The following is a 27834-nucleotide window of genomic DNA, read 5'->3' as shown; positions in this document are numbered from 1 at the left end:
ATTAAATCAAGATCCTTGGAGGAATTATGCATGTCTTGCTCGCCAGTAAACCTATATAAATACGATTCCTGGCCCACACTATATACTCAATAAACAAATACTAAATGTATTGGTGGACATATGGATACATAAAGTGGGATCCGGAGCTAACAGAAGTTCTCTTCTTGTCTTGAGTAACTTCTCTTCACATTCAGAAGCCCAAGAAGATGCCTTTCTGCTGGCATCCATCAAGGTGATGTCTTCTTAATTTTCCCAGTTCTACTTTACTCATGCCCCCTAGATCCTCCACCCGTCCTCCTACAGGTTAAAATTACCATACGGCCAGACGTGGTGGCTCATGCTGTAATCCCAGCTACTTGTGGCAAAATTGTTTTCCTGTTTGCTCACTGTTCTAGATCCAGCTCCTAGGTTAGTGATCAATAAATATGTGTTGAACTATTTAATAAGTATATATTATAATTTAATTGTGTTATTGTTCATAATTTGAAGAATGTAAGCACTCAAAATGTCTAGGACAAAAATGTTACATAAATCAAAGCATATTCATTTGATAAACTATTTTTTATAAAATGACATTTAAATGGTTAGGAAGCTGTGTTAGCAAAATATTAAATGAAAAATGATAAGCAATATTATGTACAAAACGATCACTATGTAAAAGGCTATAAATATTTGTGTCAAGAGGAAAACAACTGTTATATATAATCTTATTTTCTATATGCACTTCTCCATCTGTGCCTTATACAAATTTTTTGAAGAAGATATTTCAGCTTTATAATCCAAAAAGAGCAATTTACAATGACTATAAAAGGTTATATATGATTATGCTGAAGATGACAATGAAGCTGATAATTATGATGATGATAAATGCTAATATTTATTAAGCATTTAACTCATGGTAGACAGCACTGAGTATTTTTTATTTTCATTATTTCATTTAATTTTCTCACCAAACCTGTGAAGTAGGGAGGTATTATCATTTTCAATGTTTTAAAATCAGGAAACTGAGGTTCACAGAGGAAAGGAAATTTCCTTAGTCAAATTTCTAAAATAAGCCAAAACTGAAATTCAGTATCAAGCATGTCTGATTTTCTTAAACCATTATGCTGGACCTCCTCTCCAAACAGGGTCACTGGTCTCAGAGCATGCCATGTTTTCCATGTTCTCCAGAAGGAAGTCCAATCACTTGGCTTCTCCCTAACTTTCTTGTTCCCTTTCCCAGAATATATTATCTATTTTTCCATTTAGCATCAAGAACAGAAAGCAACAGTAAACAGTAACATAAAATTATTGTACTAAATACTTTTTAGTAGACATGACTTAATGTAAGAGTTCTAGGTTCACAGAAAAACTCGGTAGAAAGTACTGAGTACCTTCTATTTTGCACCTAATAGTTTTTTAAGCACATTATAACCTAGGTATTATTTTAAGGGCTTATAAGGTTATTGTCTCATAAGGTTATTATCAACATAAAGTGACTTATGTTGATAATAACCTTATGAGATGGGTACTACAAGATTACCCATTTTACAGATAAGTACACTGAGGCTCCGAAACAAAATATCTTGCCCAATATTATACCAAGTTTGACAGTGCTCCCCTACTGTGGTGCTTGTAGTTTTAACTATACTCCACTACTTCAACAACAACAAACCAAAAAAAAACAACAACAGATAAAATCAGCCAAAGTTGTATATATTCATGCTAATGACAGTATCTGCTGTAAATGATCTGGTCCATTCCTCAGCACAGGCCTATATTCCTGCAGGCAGAAATCTTTACAATTATTCCATTACTTAATATCCTCAAGCCTCTCTAAGCCTTTGAAATTGACAGTGTTTGTAAAACACAAATGTGCATATAATTGATGTTCATATAATTTTATGTCTCACTTCGCGACAACTCTGAGCTTTTGTACATGCTTCCCCCTCTATATAAAATGTTCCCTATTGTGAATGGTAGTGCAGCCAATGTAAGGAAAGCTTGCTAAATATTTGTATCACCTGGGAAGCCTGTTTTTGCTCCCTCTGGGAGAGATGTTTTTTCTCACATAAACCTCTTGGAGAAGACAGTGATTTTCTCAAAGACAAAGATTGTGTCTTATTAATGCTTGCATCCAACTATCTAACCCAAAACTTGTGATCTTTACATATTTGCCCAATAAATGACAGTGAATCTACTAGGTTGGAACAAGAGTCTCAAGGGAGTTTTGGTTGGGAAAAGAAAAGAAAGACAGAAAAGAGGACTGAGAACCACCCAATACATTTTCATATAAAGTTGGCAGCTGGGGAGAGAAGAGAGTAATGGACCATCTGGCTCACTGAAATACTGCCTAAGCGTGCTCATGGGTCACTAATTTTCCATGTAAGGTAACTAGGCATCTCAGAGACTATGTTCTGGGAGGATGCTAATCCCTCTTTGGCATTCATCAGGTCTGCATCCATCTAGGGAAATTCTTTTGAGGGCTCAAGACCCAAGGGAGAGAGACAGCTTTGTAAGTGCCAGTGCAGCTCATGTAGAACAGCATCTTGAGTTAACCAGAAAAGGCTGCCACAGGAGTGAAAGGGCTGCGGGGAAAAGAAGCTACAGAGAAGAAGGGACCAGTAAGTTGTTGAAGGTCCTTTGTTTTGTGGATAAAGGAAGTCATTGCAGTGACCTCTCTGATATATCTTATCTAGCAGGACTATATGTAGGGTTATGGAATAGGCCAGCTGTTCTGTCATATCTCCCATGATGTTTTTGATGAGGAAGACAGACCTGGACGTGTTACTGGGCTATGCCTTGTAGTGAATGATACAGGATTACGGCAGGCAAGGAAACATAATCTCAACAATTGCCCCAATTGATGAGGCTTCTAACACGTCAGTGTTTTCCTCCACAGCACCATTAAACCTAATAACTTATCTCAAAAGGAGGCAGGCCCCATGTGGAAATCTTTCATCATAGGAAAAAGCTAAGATATAGGATTCAATAACTTCACCAAAGCCATATGGAAGGCTTGTCCGAAAAACTGTTCAAGAGCTCAGGGCTTCCCACTCCAAGTGTCTTACTCTTCATTGTTGTCAGATCATTTTCCAACTTGCTCTTATAGATCACTGCAACACTGCTCACTGCAATGTTGGAAAGTACAAATAATGAAATGTGCCTATTGAGTATTTACATTTAACTGCATGCACCACATTTAAAATTGCATATGAATGGCTCTCGAATCTACAGAGTAGGTGGAATTGTCTCGATTTTTCAGATGAGGAAATTGAGATTAATCAAACAATTTGCACAATCATAGAGTGAAGAGCTATTGAAGTTATTATTGTAATACAGCTCTGATCCCAGAGACACTGCTTTTAACCACACTCACTACCTAATGAGACTGCCTAGACAGGGCCACATGCAGTCTACACACAGTACTGCCCCTAGGGGACTGAATAAGGGACATAAGCACCTGTGGATTGTGGTATCCACAGTAAGGGTTCCTGGACCCAATCTCCCATGGATATTGAAGGATGATGACTGCAATAGATAGAGGCTTCACTGTGCAGTGGACGTGAGATGAGAAGGCTGAACAGTGGGCTGTGGGGGATTCTCTGGCCTCTTCCCCTAGATATGAACCCTTTAGACTCCTTGGTACCTCACCCTCCTATGGCACATGGGTTTTCCCTGTTGGTCCCTCAGTAGTGTCTGCACACGTCTCCCATTCCCTTCTCTCTCTGCAGCCCAGCCCTCTCTCTTCTATTGCATCTTGGGAGTCTTTCTCTTTTCCTCAGTCCTCTTCTTTTCTCCCTCTCTGTCATTGAGGCTCCCACTCTGCCCTTCCACCTCTCTCTCTGTTTCTCCTCCTGCCTCCCTCCTGTACTCTTGGTTCCTAAGCTTCCACTCAAAGTGTTTTCCCTGAATTTTCTCTTTACTGATCCTCAATTCCCTTCCTCCCTTCTCAGTTCTCTCTGCAAGCATTTCTGGCCTCAGTTTCTCTCCTCTGACCCATAGCTGCCCATTCTTCAGGCTCTTCATCCCTTTCCTCTCTGCCTTACATCTCAGTTTCTTCTAAGTTATATGACCCCCTTTCCTGCTAACACCAGGGGGCTCTTTTCTATTCTTCACGTGTTTCTCACTAGCTTTTACCACCTGCTCCATTGTTCTGCTTTCTCACTGTCTTCAGCTGCACCCCTTCACTTCTTGAATGATGATGCACCCAATATTACCTGTTAGAACCATTTTCTCTCTCATCTCTCTCCTCTCTGACCTTCATTGCACCTCCTTTTCTCAGCCTCTTCCTTCAGTCTGTTCCTCAGCCCTAGTTTTTGTCACTAGGTGTACACTGAGACATATTCCTCAGTATTCACCCTTCTCACTGTCCCCCACTTACTCCCTTAGTCCCTGGGACTCTCAGGTGATCCCAGTCCTTCAAAGGTAAATGGCAGCATCTGCCAAGATCATAATCATTATCACATTAAGGGATGAACTGGAGTTTATTCCTGTATAGTAGGAGGAGTAAAGAGTACAAACAACATTAGAAAACTTGAAATCAGTTTTTGACCTGTGAGCAATAACAAATATATTTATCATTTATTGTAGTCCAGCCTCTGTCCTAAGTTACGTATAGATGGTATTTCTAGTAAAATTCATATCCATTTTAATTATAAAATACTATCTTTATTTTACCAATGAGAATACAGAATAAATATTATATCAGACACTAACATCAAGAATAGCAATGCTTGCCTAGTGAGCATCTTCCCAGGTGCCCTTGTTTTTAGTATTGAGTAATTAATTTGAGAAAGAAATAGGCTGTGTCATAGTTTCTGCTGTTTCAAGGTACACTTATTGATATGCAGCTCTTTTTGCAATACCTATATAGAAAGTATTGCTCTATAAGTTTACCTAATTTACCTGGAAGTTTACATGATTTATTAAAGTCCTGTAAATTCTGCCAGGTGTCCACCTTGATTTCTGAGGTAGCATATCTTAGAAAGAACAGAAAGAAAAATCAATGGATATATGGTGTGTTTGTACACTCTGTAACTACATTTTAAGAGAAAGATATGTCAGGAATTAGAGTAAAGGTAGCAGCCTTAAAGACACAGGCTGCATAGGTTGGCTTAGTAAGACTTTGTGAGAAGAATGAGACCATCAGGGGCCCTGAGATTACACCTGAGTCCTGAGACATTGAGTTTGGAAAGAAGCAGAATAGATCTTTTTGTGATCATATGGACAGATGGAGAGAATTACATAATGACAATAAGGAGGTGGAAAATGGAGAGCAGATCAGATGAGGAAACCTAACAAGCATCCTAATTTTGCTTTAAAAGTTAGAGGTCACGTCTTCTAAAGTAAGGAAAAAGCTTGAAAGCAGTGAGTTTATACAAAGAAGAAAATTTGACAGTAGCAGGTTTTTAAAGCAGATGAACATTCTATGTTTGAGCTACATAAATTTTATGAGAGAAATATTTTTAAGCCTATCTTTTATTACCTGTTCAAGAACAGGAGTAGGAAAAACCTTTGTTGAGGCTTACTATCATAGAGTTAAGTAAATAATTAAATGGCATTAATTAAAATAGTGCAGAATGCAGAAGAAGAGTTTAGGCTGCTGGTGAGGTCAGTGGATAATCAAGGGGCCATCAAGTTCAGGCATTGCAGAAAGGCCAGAACATCCAGCAGGAGATTGGTGTCCAGTTATAGCAGAAGCCCTTGTGCTAACTGCCCAGACAAACTTCAAACACATTACCACCTTCCCCAGAGTGAATAAGCCTCTTGAAATTGACAATGCCCTCTCTATCAAGTGCCAAGAGTTTCGCTCTTGTTACCCAGGCTGGAGTACAATGGCGCGATCTCCGCTCACCACAACCTCCGTCTCCTGGGTTCAGGCAATTCTCCTGCCTCAGCCTCCTGAGTAGCTGGGATTACAGGCATGCGTCACCATGCCCAGCTAATTTTTTGTATTTTTAGTAGAGACGGGGTTTCACCATGTTGACCAGGATGGTCTTGATCTCTTGACCTCGTGATCCACCCGCCTCGGCCTCCCAAAGTGCTGGGATTACAGGCGTGAGCCACCGCACTTGGCCTCTCACCTACTTTCTAAGAGACCTTACTGAGTCAAGATATTTGAGTGCAACCTATGACAACATAAATTGCTGACCACCAAAATATGCAGACACAAGGGTGACACCCTATAAAGACATGCTAAAAAATAAAAATAAGAACTAATCTGAGCAGAGAGGTCAGTAGCAATATGTATTACAATGGACAGGATTTTTAACAACATTTTAAGTATAGACAAGTTATTTTAGAATAATAAATTATAGCACTCCAGAAAAAAAGTAAAATTCAGAAGTGCCACAACGTATTACTTAAAATGACCAGTTTTCAGCAAAAATAATTATAAAACATGCAAAGAAATATGAATGTGTTTAAGTCATGCTTAAGAAAAAAGTCAAAGGAAAGTGATATGAAGTGAGAACAGAATAACAATGTGCTACAGTTATTTTATTTCAATGTGTAAATAATACAATACAATAAATTAATCATTTGTGATATTGGTTACCATTGTGAGGATAAATTAAAATGATTTTAATTTGCCTAGTCTCTCTAAGACCTGTGCTCCTCATTTAAAAATCAAAATCAAATGGTAAATATAGTGGGAATTAAAGAAGAAAATGCATGTAAAGCACGTAACAACTTAATGATAACTGCCAAATATCTCTAAGAGCTTTCCTTATTTACATAAATAAGCACTGTGAAGTCTATAGAAATAACAATGGCTCCTTCCAACCAGGCCCCTCAAATGTGATGACTGGAAAGCAACCAGATAAATAAAATAAATTAAAATACCTTGCTATTATGAAATGTGTTTGCTTCCTCTCCTAACATGGTCTTTCATCCATGACATATTTATCCTTTTTTGATTCTCATTTACAAAACATATGTTCTAATTTGACAGGTTTTTTTTCTGTTTACATAAAGAAGGTGGGCGGACTCAGGATAGGACTCTAAGCCATCTCCGGAACATAAGGGCTCTGCACATATAAGCTGTCATAAAAGCCAAGATCACTTAATCCCTGTTTATTTCAGAGAAAATAGAAAGAAATTCTTCTGGGGGCACAAGTTAAGGTATTTATGGCAGAGAAACAGGAAATCTTATCTTTAAATGTTATTAGAGAACTTGAATGTTGACCAAGTACTTTAATATTGACCAATTAGGATTTACTAATTTTGCCAAGAGATTTCCTCATCCCGGTGTGATCTCTTAGCCATCACTTTCTCTATATTTGGGAAACAAGGAATTACACATGGCACACAGAGCTTGTAAAGGCTGGGGGAGTGCAGCTGACTCACATGAAACCAGAGTGCTTATGTCAGAAGAATCTCTGGGCATTTCCTGCGGCAACTGGACTGGGTTAGGGATCCTACTCATGAGTCTTTCGAGTACAAAGTGATCACAGGAATACTGTCATACAATGAGTGTTTCTATGGCCAAGTTTATCATTATTTAGTGAGAATTCAAAATATGGGAGCAACTGAGCAGTTGAAAATGAAGGAATCACCCTGGCAACTCTGGACTGGAAAACCTCTCAGATCTACATATGGCAGATACTCCTTCAGGGGAGGCTGGGGAGATGATCATCTACAGAGAGTGTGGTTAGGACTAGAATTCAGGCCGATGGTTGAGGGGCCACCAGGGTAGTGCCCGGTACAAAATAAAATATCAATGGTGAGTCTCAGGGGCAAGAGCAAGGGGAAGAAGAGAGCCAGAGAAGGCCAAGGGCTGCTTTGTAAAGGTAACTGTGGCAATGATTTCTTTGGGAGTGGGATTCTGCTTGCAATGAAGTATAGTCAGATAACATTTTAAATATCTACTCTTTTTTATGGGTTCAGAGACAGTTTGTATATTCACAACTAAAAAGTGAAATTAGGAAAAACAGACAGCAAAATCGGGTGCTTTGACTTCCAGTTCTGTGGGTGATTCAGGAAAGGTTAATGCAGAGGGTAACATGACATGGATTCTGAGCCGGAATAATGCAGTGAACAAGGATCTAGCTTCTTCTTGAGCCCATATACCAAAGAAAACATACCCAGGAGAAACAAAAGCCTAGATTAAAAACCACAGAGTGAAAAATTGAGATTAAAAGTATGTCAAAACTGTAGGTGGTAATGTGATTGAGGTATATCCTTGAGTCACTAATATATATATAAAAAAATAACAGCTCTAAGCAAAAGTTATAAATTCAGTTTCTTAGGTTAGACTTTACCAGTTTCAGCACAACATAGTTTCTGCCTGTGCCCATAGGACACAAAACTTCTCCTGACCAACAAGATTTAGCATATAAGAATGAGTAGGAAACAAGCATTAGGGTATTTAAGAAGGATCTCTGAAAAAATACATGTTATACAAACATACGTGTGTATAGAAAAATGCAGTGCATGCATACACACATAATGACATGAATACAAACACACTCAATTGGTACATGTATATGTGGGATGATATACATGCTCACAGATTCATGGAAACTTGCTAACAAAATTCTACATAAAGGAGCATGGTTATGCATATACCTGCATATAGATAGAGGCATACACATGTGTTTACACGTACATTTATATAAACTTACAAATGTGCATATGCACATAAAATCATGCTTACACAGAAAAACAGAAACACACACACACACACACACACACACACACTGTTTATTTTCTCAGAATTTGACTTATGATTCCCCAGAGAGTACTTCCGAGATCCTCTGTTTTTGGCCCAATTATTCCTGCAGGCCCACAAGCAGCACACCCTTTTAAGACTAATTTGCCTGTGTCTCCCAGAGGATTGACCAGTAAAATTGGGAAACAGGAAGGACTAGCTCTGGAGTCATAATAAATATGAAAACTAGTCAGCCTCTGTCTCCAGCTGGGGCACTGGACACCAGGTCTGGGACAAACTAGATTGAAAGGTAGGTGATTAACTATATATATGAGTGGGAAGAAAACATCACAGAAGAGTTGACATCTGAGCTTGTTAAGATTCATAGAGGAGGACTTAGGCTCACCCTTAGAAGCCCAGGCTTTGGGATCAGGATGACAGAAAATCCATTCAGGTGGGCAAAACCTTCCTAGGGTTTTTTTTTCTGAGTTGTAGTTCATTTCTAATACACATTTTATTTTCTCTTTCCTTGTGTCATAAAAATCCTTCTCTTTTGAGACACGGACAAGTTGTGTGTGGCAGAAATTCTTATGGTAAGAGTGGAACACTTAAAACCTAGGGGAGCAAAGCATCTAATTTGTCTTCAAATCTAGTTCTTTTTTATCGCAACAGTTGGTTCTGTTTTTTAATGTCTCTCTTTCATAGGTCTGTTTACCCTCCACTCTTTTGTTTTTTGTAGCAAAGGCCTTGGCCCCTTCATCTCATGCAGCCAGCTGCATAACAAACCCAACTCCCCTGATGACTGCCACTTCTCACTTCTTCATTATTCTCTGTCTGACCCAGCGTCACCTGGGTCAAACAAACACCTAATGTTTGTTTGTGCTCTTGTACTTACAAACAATCATTGTCTTCTAGTTGTGCTACATAGGACTGCCTGTGCAGTCCCTGCACTTCTGCAGACTGTTATTTCCAAGCATTCTTCTCTTTTCCCACCTGCAATCAATTCAATACCTAGAGCATAAAAATGCAAAAGAAATGAAAGAGAATTTTTTCTCATTGGCTTTCCATAAGAGGGTTAACAAACATCAGACTAGCAAGGATCTTTGAGCTATAGACTTCTGAATCACTCCAAGCTACAGTGATGCCAGCGTCGGGTATTCAGGCCATTGCATGGCTTTGTGCTATTATTGCTAAGCTATAAGCCATATTGGATGGAGGATGAGTGAAAGGAGGAAGGTTCCCCTTCACATGAAAAAACTAATGAAGATATTAAAACACAAAAGAAGGTGGAATGGAATAAAAACCTGAGCTTAGTTTTTTCCAGGTAGAGAGAGCAGCATCCTTGACATTAAACCCTTCAAAAACAAATCAAGTTTCTCTGAAGAAGTTGTGTGGCTTGTTCCCATAAGGCTTTATGACACTATATATAGATAGATAGATATTTGGATTTCCGGGGACAACCTAGGCTAACAGCTAATATCCCTAGGTTAATCCCTTTCTCCATCGAATATTCTACCTTACCCCACAAATTAGATGAATCCCCAATGTTAATGTAGATTCATGGTCAACAAAAGGAGATATGGATTGTTTTTTACTACTGCATCAAGCTGTACCTGGGTTCTGTTTGTAATCAAAATGATTGTTTTCTTTTTTAATACAAGCCATCTATGAGTCAGATCACTTCCCTATTCTAATCTGAATCTGATAAATTAGAATATAACATATAATTTATTTAAAACTGAAATTACACTAGACTCTTTGCCTATCTGCAATTTAACATTTTATTTTATTTTAAGTTCAGGGTGTATTTTCAGGATGTGCAGATCTGTTACATAGGTAAATGTGTGCCGTGGTTTTTTGCTGCACCTAACCATCATCTAGGTATTAAGCTCAGTATGCATTAGCTGTATTTCCTGATGGTCTCCCTTCCCTGACCCCCACCCCAACAGGCCCCAGTGTGTGATGTTGTTACTCTTGTGTCCATGTGTCTCGTTCAGCTTCTACTTCTAAGTGAGAACATACAGGGTTTGGTTTTCTATTCTTGTGTTAGTTTGTGAAGGATAATGGCTTCCATTTCCATTCATGTCCCTGCAAAGGGCATTATCTGCTTCTATTTTATGGCTGCATAGTATTCCATGGTGAATATGTGCCACATTTTCTTTATCCAGTCTATTATTGATGGGCATTTGGGTTAATTCCATGTCTTTGCTATTGCGAATAGTGCTGCAATAAACATACTCATGCATGTATCTTTATAATAGAATAATTTATATTCCTTTGGGTATATGCCCAGTAATGAGATTGCTAGGTCAAATGATATTTCTGGTTCTAGGTCTCTGAGAAATCACTGCACTGTCTTCTGCAATGGTTGAACTAATTTACAGTCCCACCAATACTGTGAAAGCTTTCTTATTTCTCCACAGCCTCACCACCATCTAATATTTCTTGACTTTTTAATAATTGTCATTCTAATTGGCATGTGATAATATCTCATTGTGGTTTTGATTTGCATTTCTCTAATGACCAGTGATGTTGGGCTTTTTTTCATATGTTTGTTGGCCCCCAAATTATGTCTTCTTTTGAGAAGTATCTGTTTATGTCCTTTGCCCACTTTTTCATGGGGTTGCTTGTTATTTTTCTTGTAAATTTGTTTAAATTCCTTGTAAACTCTGGATATCAGACCTTTGTTAGATGGATAGATTGCAACAATTTTCCCATTCTGTAAGTTGTCTGTTCATGCTGATGATAGTTTCTGTTGCTGTGCAGAGAAGCTCTTTAGTTTAATTAGATCCCATTGGTCAATTTGTGCTTTTATTGAATTGCTTTTGATGTTTTCATCATGAAATCTTTGCCTATGTCTATGTCCCGAATGGTATTGCCTAGATATTCTTCTAGAGTTTTTATTTGGGGTTTTACATTTAAGTCTTCAATCCATTTTGGATTAATTTTTGTATAAGGTATAAGGAAGGGGTCCAGTTTCAATTTTCTGCATATGGCTAGCCAGTTCACTCAGCATCATTTATTAAATAAGGAATCCTTTCCCTGTTGCTTGTTTTTGTCACGTTTGTCAAAGATCAGACGGTTGTAGATATGCAGTCTTGTTTCTTAGTTTTCTATTCTGTTCCATTGGTCTATGCATCTGTTTTTGTAAGAGTACCATGCTGTTTCAGTTACTGTGGCCTTATAGTAGAGTTTGAAATTGGGTAATGGGATGCCTTCAGCTTTGTTCTTTTAACTTAGGGTTGTCTTGGTTCCATTTTGGTTCCATGTAAATTTTGAAATAATTTTTTTTTTTTCTAATTCTGTGAAGAATGTCAATGGTAGTTTAATGGAAATAGCATTGAATTTCTCAATTACTTTGGGCAGAACAGTCATTTTCATGACATTGACACTTCCTATCCATGACCATGGACGTTTTTTTATTTGTTTTTGTCCTCTCTGAGTTCATTAACCAGTTGTTTGTAGTTCTTGAAGAGGTCCTTCTCGTCTCTTGTTAGCTGTATTCCTTGGTATTTTGTTCTCTTTGTAGCAATTGTGAATGGAAGTTCATTCATGATTTGGCTCTCTGCTTGTCTGTTGTTGGTGTATGGAATGCTTGTGATTTTTGCACATCAATTTTGTGTCCTGAGATTTTGTTGAACTTACATATCAGCCTAATAAGCTTTTGGAAAAAAACCATTGAAACAATGGTTTTTTTTCTAGATACAGGATCATGTCATCTCCAAACAGAGACAATTTGACTTCCTCCCTTCCTATGTGAATACCTTCATTTCTTTCTGTTATCTGATTGCCCTGGACAGAACTTCCAATGCTATGTCGAATAGGAGTGGTGAGGGACATTATTCTTGTTTTGTGCTGGTTTTCAAGGGGAATGCTTCCAGCTTTTGCCTATTCAGTATGATATTGGCTGTGGGTTTGTCAAAGATGACTTATTATTTTGAGGTATGCTCCTTCGATACCTAGTTTATTCAGGGGATTTTTTTAATATAAAAGGATGTTGAATTTTATCAAAGGCCTTTTCTGCATCTATTGAGATAATCATGTGGTTTTCGTCTTCAGTTTTGTTTATGTGATGAATTACGTTTTTTTGATTTGTGTGTGTTGAACCAGCCTTGCATCCCAGGTATGAAGCCGACTTGATCATGGTAGATAAGCTTTTTGATGTGCTGCTGGATTTGGTTTGCCAGCATTTTATTGAGGATTTTTTCACTGATGTTCATCAGGAATATTGGCCTAAAGTTTTCTCTTTTTTGTTGTTGTTGTATCTCTGCCAGTTTTTGGTATCAGAATAATGCTGGCCTCATAAAATGGGTTAGAGAGGAGTCTCTCCTTTTCAATTGTTTGGAATCATTTCAGAAGAAATGGTACCAACTCTTCTGTGTACCTCTGGTAGAATTCAATTACAAATCCATCTGGTTTTGGACTTTTTCGGTTGATAGGCTATTTATTACTTTCTCAGTTCTAGAACTTGTTATTGGTCTATTCAGGGATTTGACTTCTTTTTGATTTAGTCTTGGGAGAGTGTATGTGTCCAGGAATTTATTTATTTCCTCTAGATTTTCTATACACACACATATGTATATATACATGTATATACAGCAACCTATAGCACATAAGCTATCATTTAAAGAGTTTTTTCAGCAATTATACAAAACCTCCTTCTCTCTTTTTAAGCCAGTGGCTCAAAAAAAAAGTATTTTCAAAGCAGTTTTATTAAGTCTTATAAATGGGTCATAGTGGACTTTCAAGACAAATCACATTTTTCCTCTTGTCGGACAATTACCTGATAAACCAGCCATATACAAACAGTCAAGACTCATTGGTTCAATATTTTTAGTTCTTCTTAACATTTAGTTGTGGAACTATCCACTTTCTGCTAGCTCTCTCTAGCCACCATATGCTGGGAAGCCCTATTCATCATAGCTTTCTGATTAATCTTTCCCCCATCCTTACCCCAACCCAATCTGGAAACTTTTCTTGCTTTAGCTTACCCCTTTACATTTTGTCATCTCCTGAAATTAAACACTCTTGATGTTCTCTGGATACTAACAATTCTGTGACCTTCTCCTTTCTTAATAAATACATATTCATAAAAGTGATAGGTAATGACCTCAATAAGACTAATGTATTATTTCTTTAGGATACAATTGTCCAACAATACTTATATCAGCTAATCCTTATACTGCACTTTTTATAAGCCAGATACTTTCTAAGCAATTTACATATATTATTTCAATATGCTAGATAAATACTATTATTACACTCATTTCACAAAGATACTGACTTTATATCTTTGCTTGTTTCTCTTAGGTTCTCGGGATATTGAGAAAGGATGATGTAACTACCTGGGTAATTTCTCCTCAGGGAACCTAACTTTCTCCCCATTACTCTACTCACAGGGACTCTGATTAGCTTAAAAAAAAAAATGAGGCAGCATTCCGGCCCCAGGACTAAGAAGATATGAATTCCTCAGTGGCAGGGACTTGCTGAAGTGAGCTTCCCCGTTCCACCTGAGGCTCAGCAGCCAGTTCCATTTGTGGTAGGTGCAAAAGCCCACGGTCTTTTGTGTGGTTTGGCTGAGCGGCCAGTTCCATTTGTGGTAGGTGCACAAACCCGTGGTCTTTTGTGTGGTTTGGCTCAGCGGCCAGTTCCATTTGTGGTAGGTGCACAAGCCCGTGGTCTTTTTTGTGGTTTGGCTCAGCGGCCAGTTCCATTTGTGGTAGGTGCACAAACCCGTGGTCTTTTGTGTGGGTTGGCTCAGCGGCCAGTTCCATCTGTGGTAGGTGCGCAAGCCCGTGGTCTTTTGTGTGGTTTGGCTCAGCGGCCAGTTCCATTTGTGGTAGGTGCACAAACCCGTGGTCTTTTGTGTGGTTTGGCTGAGCGGCCAGTTCCATTTGTGGTAGGTGCACAAACCCGTGGTCTTTTGTGTGGTTTGGCTCAGCGGCCAGTTCCATTTGTGGTAGGTGCACAAACCCGTGGTCTTTTGTGTGGTTTGGCTCAGCGGCCAGTTCCATTTGTGGTAGGTGCACAAGCCCGTGGTCTTTTTTGTGGTTTGGCTCAGCGGCCAGTTCCATTTGTGGTAGGTGCACAAACCCGTGGTCTTTTGTGTGGGTTGGCTCAGCGGCCAGTTCCATCTGTGGTAGGTGCGCAAGCCCACGGTCTTTTGTGTGGTCTGGCTCAGCAGCCAGTTCCATTTGTGGTAGGTGCACAAGCCCACGGTCTTTTGTGTGGTTTGGCTCAGCGGGTGTCCCCACCCAAATTTTATATTGAACTGCAATCCCCATAATCCCCATGTGCCTAGGGAGGGACCAGGTTGGAGATTATTGGATCATGGGGGCAATTTCCCCCATGCAGCTTTTATGATAGTGATTGAGTTCTTAGGAGATCTGATGGTTTTATAAGGCACATTTTCCTCTTCTTGCTCACTCTCTGTTGCCTGACGCCAGGTAAGAGGAGACTGCTTCCCCTTCTCCCATGATTGTAAGCTTCCTACGGCCTCCCCAGCTATGTGGAAATGTGAGTCAATTATACCTCTTTTGTTTATAAATTACCCAGTCTCAGGTAGTATCTTTTTTTTTTTGAGACGGAGTTTCGCTCTTGTTACCCAGGCTGGAGTGCAATGGCGCGATCTCAGCTCACCGAAACCTCCGCCTCCTGGGTTCAGGCAATTCTCCTGCCTCAGCCTCCTGAGTAGCTGGGATTACAGGCACACGCCACCATGCCCAGCTAATTTTTTGTATTAGTAGAGACGGAGTTTCACCATGTTGACCAGGATGGTCTCGATCTCTTGACCTTGTGATCCACCCGCCTCGGCCTCCCAAAGTGCTGGGATTACAGGCTTGAGCCACCGCGCCCGGCCTCAGGTAGTATCTTTATGGCAGTGTGAGAATGGACTAATACAATCCATAAGCCCTGCCTTCTGAAGCAGCATTCAGGAGTACCAACCCCACATCACAGTGCGAAGGCCTTGGCATTTTTCCTAAGACAGTAGTCAGCTCCCTAGCTTCTTGAATCTGTCTGGCAGAATGAGAAGAATCATATCCTAAATTGGTGGCAGATGGAAAACAAAACAAAAACATCAGAGAACATCATGAATTCTTGAAATAGTTTTGCCATCATATTATCTTGGGTTATTCATGAAATGCGTATGTCTGGTTTATATGCTCATCTACTGAGTGGAAAATTCTTGTCTCCTTGTTTACCTCACAGATGTGGTCTGAGTATCAGTGAGGCAATAACAAGGAAAGACAATTATTAATAAAAAGTTGAAAATAAGCTGACTATGATTGACTTTTTCTGAGAATGCCTGAAAGAGAGAGAGAGTGGAGAGAATATTAACACTTGCTGGTTGCTAAAGGCTCACATTAAATACTTAGAGCCAGTCTCTGAGGTAAGTGTTAACATCTTTATCTTTAAAAAGATAAATACCAATGTGCACAAAGGTAAAGTACATAAAGTTATACTGCACAAAAGATTCACCTCCAATTCTGTTCAGCTCCAGGGGTATAGTCATCACTGTACCACATTCTATATTTTTTTCTGCTGATTTTTTTGTGTCCCGTTACACTGGGCTATAGACTGCATGATCCCTTTTGTAACCATTCAAGCTAAAATGCTCTTATCAAACAAATCCTAAACTCAGGAGAATGTGTTTTAAGATATCTTTTCAACGAGACCTGACGCTTATCTGGCTGTAGAGACTCTGGAGATGGAAACTGAGAAGGATGCAAAACAAAAAAAAAAAATGCAAAGGAAGAAAACAAAAGGGATCATATAGGGGCAGAGAAGGCAGAGGAGGAGACACTCTAGTTTCCAGTATTAGTCAAGATTTGTTTCTTCCAATATCCAATTATTTGAGGTGTGGCAGGCAAGATATAGGGTGCAATGAGATCAAGGATTTAGTAAGGCAGCACACGGGAAGAACAGCTGCTCAATCCAGAGGCAGATCAATATTTGATCTATTTAAAGAACTAAGAATCGTATATTGAGCTTTTGGAGGTGAGGAAGGAACACAAGGGCATTAAGAATGGGGAAGACAAATGTTCTCATTTTCAGCCATAAGATGTTCTGACACGTGTGATCATTTGTCAGGATCAATAATTTATCCCTGAATTTTCCTGCCCTACATTTTAACATAGCCCACAGCACAGAGCTTTTCCTAAGCTGATATCTACTATGCTACATTGCATGAGAGCATAAGTGTTCAGGGATCTTGTATTTAGTCAGGCAATTATTTTTTCTTTCCATATTTTAATGATAGAAAAATATTTTTAAAAATCAATTATTTTAACATCCTATTACGTCTACAGTTTTTATTTTCTCCCTATTTTATTTTTTGTCAAAGTGCTACCTTATATACCTGCTGCCATGGTAATTTCGTTTGTTTTTTCTGCACCACGTTGCATCCAACTTCTCAACTTAGCCTGAACATTTTCTGCTAATTATTAGGTCTTACCCAAATTGCCACTTTCCAAGGAAAGCTTTTCCTGACTTTTATTTTTTTTTATTTTTTTAAAATATATATTTTATTGCACTTTAGGTTCTGGGGTACATGTGCAAAACATGCAGGATTATTGCACAGGTACACATACATGGCAATGTGGTTTGCTGCCTCCATCCTCCCGTCACCTATATCTGGCATTTCTCCCCATGTTATCCCTTCCCAACCTCCCTATCCACCGCTGTCCCACTCCTATTCCCCCTGCAACAGATCCCAGTGTGTGATGCTCCCCTCCCTGTGTCCATGTGTTCTCACTGTTCAACATCCACCTGAGTGAGAACATGCAGTGCTTGTTTTTCTGTTCTTGTTTCAGTTTGCTGAGAATGATGGTTTCCAGATTCATCCATGTCCCTACAAAGGACACAAACTCATCGTTTTTTATGGCTGCATAGTATTCCATGGTGTATATGTGCCACATTTTCCTTGTCCAGTCTATCATTGATTGGCATTTGGGTTGGTTCCAGGTCTTTGCAATTGTAAACAGTGCCACAATGAACATATGTGTGCATGTGTCTTTGTAACAGAATGATTTATAATCCTTTGGATATAGGATTGAAGGAATCAAGCTCAAACTCCTCATTCCTCTCTAAGCTGATATATACCCAGTAATGGGATTGCTGGGTCAAATGGAATGAATTGGGTTTTTCCCTCTAGGACTCTCTCATAGTATCTTGAACTTTTCCTTTGTAATACTTAATATGATTGTAATTAGCTTGGAGATAAGACTTCAGCATAGGTGATGATTGCATTTGAATATTTGTGGAAGAAGATTTGTTCCTGTGACCTGTGGTTGAAAGTTGCGGAAGTTTTCTGAGGAGGTCTGGGACTCTGTGTTGCCTGAGTCCTGCATGGTCCTTGACATAGAGTTGTGCTGATTGGTTATAGATCTGCAGAGCAAAGAAGAACTTGGTAATAACCATGATGGAATAGTGATGTCCCTGTTGATGTGTAAGTTCAGCAGTAGCTGAATGGAAAGTACATACCCGGGAAGAATAATATTTTCAGTGCATGTGGGAAGCATGTTTGTGCATGTGTGAATGGATAAGCAGGTGTGTCTGTGTGTGTTTGTGTGCGCTTGAGAGCATGAGTTTAAAACAATCCTCAGAGGTCCTTCTTATCCTGCTACTCCAGGATTCTAATGTTATAACCGCTGGCCTAGATGATGCTTATCTCAAAACACACCCAGTCTAGGCAGGTGGTTTTTTCTTTCCCTCTGCTGCCTTCATCTCCTGCCGAGGAGAACATTCCTTGAAAAGCCGTTTAGATTTCCAGTATTGTTGCTACGGTGTATTCAGCAGCATGTCTGAACTAGAAAGAAAAAGTCCCAATAGATAAGGTAAGTTTCTTTGAGAACTGTTGAGTCAACAGATTGTGGATGTCATCATTGACAGAATATTTTCATGAACCTTAAAGACTTCACACACATCCACCAATGTAGGTTCCTTCTCCTTCCTGAATATTCCATGTCTTTGCACATAATCTTTCTAGTTGACTCCTAGACTTTTCAAAACATGGGACAGCTAACCCAGTGTGGGTCCAAACTCCATGCTTTTCTAGTTTAATTCTCTGCCATTTGCACCAGGCTCTGGCCACTGCCCCTATCTCAGCCTTGCTTAATTATTCATACATCTATATTCATTCATCAGGTAATTTTTAGCTCTTTTTAAATACCATGCTATGGACCTTGTCTTTACATATTTACCAATAAAATATTTTCACCTATACCTAACATTTCATATCTTATTTTGGGATTGCTTTCATTTGTCTGTCTCCCCAGCAGCTTTTTAGGGCCAGACATCTCCACACCAACACAAGGCAGTCGTTCCTCTCTAAGCTGATCCAAGGTGCGCTACACCTTAGAGGCATAATCTCTTTTATTTTTTCTTTCTTTCTTTCTTGCTCTTTCATTCCTTTTTTCTTTCTTGTGCTTTCTCTTTCTTTTTTTCTTTCTTCCATCCTTCCTTCCTTTCTTTTTCTCTTTGTCTTTCTGTCTTCCTTTTTTCCTTCCTTCTTTCCTCCTTCCCTCCCTCTCTCTTTCTTTTCTCTCCTCCCCTCTTCTTTCCTTTTCTTTTCTGTCTCATGCTGTTTCCCAGGCTTGAGTGTAGGGGTGCAATCTTGGCTCACTGCAACCTTTGCTTTCTGGGCTCAAGTGAGCCTGTCGCCTCAGCCTCTCAAGTAGCTGGGACTACAAGCACACCCCACCAAGCCTGGTGAATTTTTGCAATTTTTAATGTTGCCTAAGCTGGTCTCAAACTCCTGGGCTCAAGTGATGTGCCTGCATCGGCCTCCCAAAGTGCTGGGATTTCAGGCATGAGCCACTGCATCTGATCAGAGGCATAATTTTCTTTCTGCTGATAACATAATATAACTTTCTATAACTTAGTTTTCTACCTGCCTGTGATAGAAGCTGTGGCACTCTCCATGCTGAAAATTTCCTGATGGTGGTCATTTGTCAGTTTTTAGAAATAAGAAATTTGGCCACATAAATCTGTGATTTTGCTTTTTTCTTCCCTTCCCTCAGTGCCCAGTTATCTTTCTTCACAATGATGTCATCTCACTAATTTGTTTCTAATTTTTGAGGTGGCACTGATCCCTGGGGATGATATGTCAACATGAAGACTTCTAATAACTCCTTGAGGTTTTTACCTACGACATTCATTTTGGTTGGCATCCCAGGGCTGGAGGCAGAGCACCTCTGGATCTCCGTCCCCTTCTGCCTGTTGTACATCATCATCTTCCTCGGGAATGGCATCATTCTTCACGTCATCAGAACAAACGCTGCCCTACATCAGCCCATGTACCTCTTTCTTGCCATGTTGGCACTGTCTGAGGTTGGTGTCTCTGCATCCACCCTACCTACAGTGTTAGGCATATTCCTTTTTGGAAATACTGAAATTAGTTTTGAAGTATGTCTTTTCCAGATGTTCTCCATCCATTCTTTATCCATTACGGAGTCAGCTGTGCTGCTGGCCATGTCTTTGGACCGCTTTGTGGCCATCCACAACCCACTACGCTATACAGCTATCCTGACACTGCCCCGGGTCTTTGGCACAGGAGCTATTATCGGGCTGAAAAGCATCATGCTCATGGCCCCATTCCCCATTCTCTTACAGCATCTGCCCTTCTGTGGCCACAATATCCTCTCACATTCCTACTGTCTGCACCCCAATCTTATCCATCTATCTTGTGGGAACATTTCTGTTAACAATATCTATGGAATTTTCATTGTTACCTCCACTTTTGGGCTGGATTCATTGCTGATTGTGATCTCCTATGTGCTCATACTCCATACTGTACTGGGCATTGCCACTGGAGAAGGGCGGAAGAAGGCACTCAACACATGTGGCTCACACGTCTGTGCTGTGCTTGCTTACTATGTGCCTATGATTGGCTTGTCTATAGTGCACCGCCTTGGACATCATGTGTCCCCTCTGCTGCAAGCCATGATGGCCAATGCCTACCTTTTCTTCCCACCTGTTGTCAATCCTATTATCTACAGCATTAAGACCAAGGAGATCCATCGTGGCATTGTTCGAATGCTGTCAGAGAAAAGACCCAGAGTATAGCCAAAAACCATAGTAGGAAGAGATGTTTTTGTTTGTTTGCTTGCTTTCTATGCTAACAGGTGGCCCTAGATTGCATGTTATGCAGTTGATATCACCTTAAAACACAGTGTCTAACAGGAGGTTCTCTATAGTCTGACCACAAACTGGAGTGAGGGTGCAAGTAGGGGTGAATTATGTGTGACAGAACAGTACACGAAAGTGATACTATTTTAAAACATGTGGTATGAGGTTTTTTCATTACCTTGCATACCTGGAGCAGGAATGCAGAAAAGATTGTAACACGGCATTCTTCATAAGGAAAAGGCACCTGGGAGTTGGAAGGTATAATGGGAAATCTATTAAGCCCTCTGTGCTAGGGATAGAGGAAGTGAAATGCATTACAGTATCTTCAGTTATTGCTCTCTGAATTCAACAGGAGAGGAACATATCAGCTAGTTCCAAAAAAGGCTTCCACTACAGGCTATGACTTGGCATTCACCCAAACTCGCCAAGGCCCCAAAGATTGCAAATGTTGTTTATTATGCAATAGCAAAAAAAGTAATTTACAAAAGCATGGATTCAGTGAAGCCACCTGGTTGTTACCCTTGGGCACTCACATGTAGATGTCAACCCAGAGCTGCAGGAAGAGGACTCCAAAGCCCATGAAGAGTGAGACCCCCAAGGAGATACAGAGATCTTTATAGATATCATGAGTGTACTTGATAAAGGTGACCTTGTAAACAAAGAACCAGGTGGTGAAGAACATGCTGATGGCCAAAGCACCACAGTCCGATGGGGGAGGACAGCTGGATTCGCTTGGCTGGTATATTTGCTCGTGGCCTCAAGCTCCATTTTACCCCGTGCAGGCAAAGCTACCATTCCGCCACTGGAAGACTTCTGTTATTTCTTATCTTTTGCTTTCCTGGCTTCATCTCGTCTCTCTGACTAGGTAATTATAGCTAACAATGTTATCTACTCTGATACACAGTATTTAGCAGACCTGATTTAATCATCACATTCTCATAATAAGACTCACCAAATAATGTTCACAATTTTCCAAAGCCATAGACTGATCATCTGACCTACAAATACACTAAATTCTTGACCATCTTCCCAGTCAATATTGGCACTGAATGGCTTTTCGCCCAAAGCAACCAGCACCATTTTCGTCTGGATAGTTTCCCCTGCTGGTAAAAATGGTGAACGCTTTTCCTTATACACTCCCATTCCCCCACAGAGACACCAGATACACTATCACTCTCTATCTGATCTTCAAAATCTGCAGTGCTGATACCTCAGCATGGATTGAAGTGAGCCAAGAAGCTCTCTCTAACTTTGGTTTACAAGGATTTGCACGCATTTCCTGATGGATACTAAGCTCATTTCTGGGAATATGTAGCAATTTGACATGTTGTGTCTCATGTCAAAGTTTGCTTGACTCAATCTGAAACTAATCTATTTGGCAAATTTTTATTTCTGTTAGTTTATACCCTGGTCATTACAGTGCCTCCCATCCTCTGTCTAATTTCATCTTTTTTGGGAGTTAAGTACTTGGTGGAACACATAGAGGCAGTGAGGAAGCTGGTTTATGCAGCTGAAGAGAGCAACAAAGGAAACAGATGATCCAAACCAGAGTCCTGAGCTACACCAGAGATGTCTTTCTCTCTTCCCAGGGAGTTTCAACTTGATTTTTTCCAAACTAGATCTCTTTGCTAGGGAATGAAAAAGGAGGTCTAGGTTTTTCTTTCTTCTAGGAATTTCTAAAAGAGTTTATTCAGAAGCCAAGTTCTAAAGACTTTAGGGAGTCTTGGGATGATGCATTCTTTGCCCCATCACATCTTGACTGATACATTACTGCCTTTGCCTCTCTGCAATCTCCAATAAACCAACTGTCTACTGCCCATTCTGCCCTGCAATGCCCTGTTGCCTATGCTGAGCCTCCAGACCAACACACACTGGAGCCACTTACTGACCTGTTCATTGTTGTCATAGATGTGACTATAAACCCCTAAACCTGGTCAGGATATTGGATCCAACACCACCTTTTTAGATTATACACAGAAGCCAAGTTGCAAAGAACGTTAGTTTCAGAAATTCCCCCATAAGGCCCACTTCTCTGTCCTCCCTCCTTCTTTATTCTCCCAGCCTGAGGGATTTGGAACTTTGGAACAGGAGTCCCTAAGGTTTCTTCCTGCCTTTAGGTTTGGCAATTAGCCTCATCTGCAGAAATAGATTTATTTTAAGCATCACATGGAGGTAGAAAAGAAAATGTAGGGAGGATAACTTTTTGCTGCAGATTTTTAAAAGGACTTCCAAGACCTGTCTCTGTATTGAAACATATGTTACTATAGGAATCAGAGTAGAGAATTACACTAATCCTCTAAAAAAATTTTGCCACCCTACCCCACTTGACCCTACTCTTTTTTTTTTTTTTAATTTTTAAGGTAATTGTTAGAGATTGCCCAAGGTTTATTTGAAATGACACAGCACTGAAAACATGATTGTTACAGATGATTTGTGGATATAGTACATATCATCTGTCTTACTTTTGGACAGTCTGTGAAGATGAGTTACATAAATATAAAGCAGTAGAAATACATAGGAGCTGTTCTAAGAGTGCTCTTTTGGGGATGGATAAATATGTTCCATCTTTCAAACCAATCTCACAAAGACAGACAAGAAGACTACTTAGCTGCTCATCCCAACTAGCCTACCTCCAGTCACAGGGGCTGGATAACTAGAAAATCAGGTCCTGCTTTCTCTGAAGGGGCCTTTGCATAGATGCACTATCCATCATCTCATCCTGAAAACTGCACAATACAAACGCAGATACTGTCAACTGATTTGGCAATGGGATGACTGATTTTGACCTGAGGCAAAACCGCAACTGAATCCCAGACAGAATAAGAGCAATACCTATGCAACAATCTTGCATGTTCTTCACATGTACCCCAAAACCTAAAATGCAATAAAAAAACAAAATTAAATTAAACTAAAAAAGAGCAATGCATGTACCAGTGACACTTGAGACACAAAGAGCCACAATGGAAAGGAAAGAAAGCAACTAAGTATGCATAGTCTACCGCATACGCAGATCCAACAGTCATGGGACCTAGCCTGTGTGACTGTGTGTCCATACATACACTGGTGTGGTGGAAGAAAACATTAAGAACTTTTGTAGCAGTTTAATTTTAAACACCATAAATCTGAAAGGGAGTGTAATCACTTGCTCCCCTCTGGGCAGGGGAATAAGATAATCTTGTACTACAGAATAATTCATCACATCTTCTGTAGGGCAGCCACTCAATACCATGCACCTGGTGCAGATAAATTAAAGTCTAGTCTGGAGAAAGCTACTTTAGAGTTAATGGGAAGGGATCTAGTCCAAGAGAGTCTCCACAGCTTGGACAAAGCACAAACAAACCTATCATCAATAACGTGGAAAGGAATAAGAACTTTCTCCTTAATTTCCTTTTTATCCTCTTATGATTTTGCACACATACTACATTGATATACCTTCTCAAGCTTTGTTTAACATCAGTGTGTAAATCATTAAGATCATAATAGCAAAAGTAAACTCTTCAAGTTCTCAGAAACATTTAAAAACCCAGTAATTGAGCTCTTTCCTGGAATACTTGTCACCCTAATCCAAGTGTCAGGTGACATTTTCTGGAAAAGGCCCTTGTAGATGGCAAGACCTCTGTATTGGAGCCAGTCTGAATTCTTCACATCCATCTGCCAGCCTGCATCCTAGTCAGCTTCAAATCTGAGGGAATCATCATCACCACGTCACCCCTTTTTAAGTTCATCAGAATTTACTGACTCAAAATCTCACAGCATTTCCACCTTGCAGAGAAATCCAGGAGGCAATCCTGGAGAGGTCTCCCTTGCAGATGCTAACTGGTCAGCAGCTCCCCGGCTGGTCAGAAGGTGTGTGATGAGGGTCCTAAATGGGCTTCTGCTCTGCTGTCAGCTCTGGTGTCTTACTGGTGAGGCCCCAAGAAGCTTCATGCTCGGTGGCCTCCTTGGGCTCTGCATCTATGGTGATTTTGTGTTCTCCTTCCCTTCATGGTTGGAGGCAGACCCTATGACAACACAAAGGATGATCTTCTCCTAAGGCTCTACTACTTCCCCCATTTCTGGTTGAGTTCTGTCACCCTTTGCACTCTTGGTGGTTCAGTTTCTATTCCAGCCTACTCTATCTAAATTTACTCCTTTCTCAGCAAGGAGAGCTGCCTCCCCTGCCTCCCCTGCCTCCGCTTCCTCTCCCAGAAACTCTCCATCTGCAGACATCAAGGTTCCAGTGCCACAACAGCATCAGCTCCAGGTTGATCAAGTTGCAGATCATACTCTAGTCTGTCTGCATTGTGAAAAATGATGTCCTGGGTGGGTGAACCCATTAAATGAACCACCAGAAGCTATATCAAGTCAGTGCTTGTTGTCCAGAGGTCCCAGGGAAATGTCTGAGGCGTGGGTGAAAGGATCACTTGGCCAGAACCCACAAATACCACCTTAGTCTTGAAAGGGTCAAAGTCAAGACACAGCAAAGTCTCCACTTTCTTCACTTTAGGGACCTCATTTTGGGAAGGTATCATCATGCTGATTTCTGGAACAAAGTTGTCCTGAAAGAAACTGATGAGATTCTCCTGCTGTAGTTCCTTTGTCAGGTGACTTTAGACAGAGATGGGAAAGGAGGTCATTTTCTGGTCTGCAAGGGTCACTCAGATCAGGCTGGCACAGGAGAGGCAGGTGCTAGAGTTTGATTCGAACTAGCTGTTGAACTGGAGAGAGGTGAATGCTCCCTAGGTGGTGAGGACATCTTTGCAATGTGGAGAAGACTCAAATCACTGGGTGTTGGTCCTTGAATGGTGAAGGCCTTGTCAGTGTACTGGTCACCCAGTTTCGTCATCACTTCATACTGTTCGTAGCAAAGCACCACAGTTTCCTCATGAAACTTGGTTTCAAGGCTGGAGATGTTTTTGAAAGTATTGACATAAAATCCAATTTGTTTGGACTGTAATAATGGTAACTCTTCCTGTAAGTCAGCGTTAAACTCTTCAAACCATCTCTATGCTTTCTGAGATTCCACTTCTGCCTTAGGCAGAGGCTCTTATTCTTCCTCCTGAAGCTCTGCTGAGCCCCATGGAGGTGGGTAGGCACTGACATAGTCCACCAGCTTCCCGCTGCACTTGGTTATGCGATTCTTCAAGTCAGGAAATTGGCCCAGGTAGGTATCCAGTGTTACCAAGGATGCATCCACGAGTTTTTCGTGGACATCCTCCAAGAGGACATCACATTTCTCGCCAACCATTTTCACATCTTCCTGCCCAGACCAATCCAGCACATAGACGTCATGCAGTGACTCAGCTTTGTCAAGGTCTCTTGAATGCCTTTGATTGGTGCTAAACATCCTCGGACTTCTCTCAAGTCTGGTACCCTCCGCTTCTTGCAGAGGGTCTGAAGTTCTGGACATATTTTTCAAACTGTTATATTTTGTCTCACCAGCCTTCTCTGGCTTCTGGAGGACCTTTTTCTGTGTGTAGTTGAGTCTCTTCTGGGTGTTTTTGGATAAAAGATGCCCTCTTGATGTTGGCCAGGGTTGCGGGTCCAGGGAGCTGCGAGGAACTTAGTGCTCAATGTGGCTGGTGGCAGGAGGGGCTGGACAGGGAGGGGAGGAGCACGAGAGGGGATGGTGAGGTCCTTGACCCTACTGTTGATATGTCCTTCTGGGACCATCGGGAACCCAGAGCTCTGCTCCGTTTCATAGGACTCCACAAAGGGAAACTGAAAGTCCCAGTCTTTCACTTCACTTGGACTTTTTATCTGGTCTCTTCATCACATCTCATCTGTTCAGGAAGAACAGAAGGGGAGGAGAGAAACTTTCAGGGGTGTCAGCCAAAGTGTCCATTTACAGAATTTATAAAATATATGATTATCCTAATTATCTTTATACTAGCCTGCTATGGCAGGCTTCAGGATGACTGGACCTGAAGGGTGAATCAAGAAAGATTTTCTTTGATGTGGCTTAGATCCCCCTGAATTCATTCCGAAGAGCACAAGGAAGGAAAGACAGAATGAAGTATAAATTGCCAGTGTCTTGGAAGACAATACAGAAAACAATAACAGACAGACAGAAGAGCTAATAGATATAAGAAAAGATGTGGGTCACTTTAAATTATATTTATTCATTTTAATAAAATTACATTTTGTTAAAAATTGTCTATGTGAGAAGTTCTGTAATACAGTAAGGAATAAGAATTATTCAGGATGGTAAAGAATTATCTTTACCATCCTGAAGCACACAGTCAAGAAGCTACAAAAGAGCAAGGCAAATTTCACACGTAATACAGACAGACACACAGCCAAGTTGAGTAAAACAAACAAAATCTTTTGTTCTAATCCGATAAAGGTCATTTACTAGCCTGGAAACTATTGTAGAGATATTATTTTAATTTTATTTTCTCCATGTTATTTATACATCCCAAGAATTCTGGAAAATCCCCACCTTTCTGTGAGTAGTCGGGGCAACCATAGATCACTTAGAGTGTCAGTATCAGAGGCCAGAGATGTGGGCCATCTACCTGACTGGCCACGGGGTGGCGCCTTGTGTAGTCCAAGCATTTCATGCCCTGTATTCTGGTCACAAGAATATCTTTTAAAATTAATTTAAAACTTGTCATTTGAGTCATGGCTACTGGCTCTTCACCTGGCCGTAGGAGCACACACCCCTTCTCCTCATGCCTACACTCTGAACAGAATCAAGTTTGAAAGGTATTTGGAGCCAAAAAAGGCCATTTTATCTTCGAGTTATAAATACTGCCTCCATCCTCCCTTCTTCCCCACCCTCCACATATGACCAACTGTTCCTCAACAACTCTGCTATTTTGCACATGCCAGACACCCCCATCTAGTCTTATCTAAGATGTACCCCTAAGCCAGACTTCTCATATCACTTTACTTTCTGAAAATGCATCTCTCTGTTCAGTAGTAACTGGAATTACCTAATCAAGACAATGGTCATCTGAATAAGAAATTGTATCTCTGTTTTTAAATTACTATCAATATTATTTGATAAATATTCATCAAAATTTTAACTGAACAAATTCCTCATAGAGATACTTTCCTCCTTGTGTCCATGTGTTTTCATTGTTCAACAC

At 40.3% G+C, this 27834-nt stretch overlaps 1 protein-coding gene and 2 pseudogenes across 1 annotated transcript; 1 reads left to right on the top strand and 2 right to left on the bottom strand.

Annotated features, from left to right (window-relative positions):
- The first annotated feature begins 19744 nt into the window (after positions 1-19744).
- Positions 19745-20698, top strand: LOC105720137 (olfactory receptor 51J1-like). Its single transcript, XM_012456441.3, has one exon. It carries the CDS (start codon positions 19745-19747, stop codon positions 20696-20698), a length of 954 nt encoding a protein of 317 aa, XP_012311864.3.
- A 592-nt stretch (positions 20699-21290) lies between these two features.
- On the bottom strand, positions 21291-21529 carry LOC105720136 (transmembrane protein 258-like; annotated as a pseudogene).
- Positions 21530-24896: 3367 nt separating this feature from the next.
- On the bottom strand, positions 24897-26722 carry LOC105720036 (amphiphysin-like; annotated as a pseudogene).
- Positions 26723-27834: the final 1112 nt, after the last annotated feature.

The sequence above is a fragment of the Aotus nancymaae genome, unplaced genomic scaffold (assembly GCF_030222135.1).
Source record: "Aotus nancymaae isolate 86718 unplaced genomic scaffold, 86718_ANA_hifiasm-v0.15.2.pri h1tg000059l, whole genome shotgun sequence".
NCBI classification, from domain to species: Eukaryota; Metazoa; Chordata; class Mammalia; order Primates; family Aotidae; genus Aotus; species Aotus nancymaae.
Note: the sequence above shows the minus strand (reverse complement) of the source record. Positions and strands in the feature narration are given on the sequence as shown.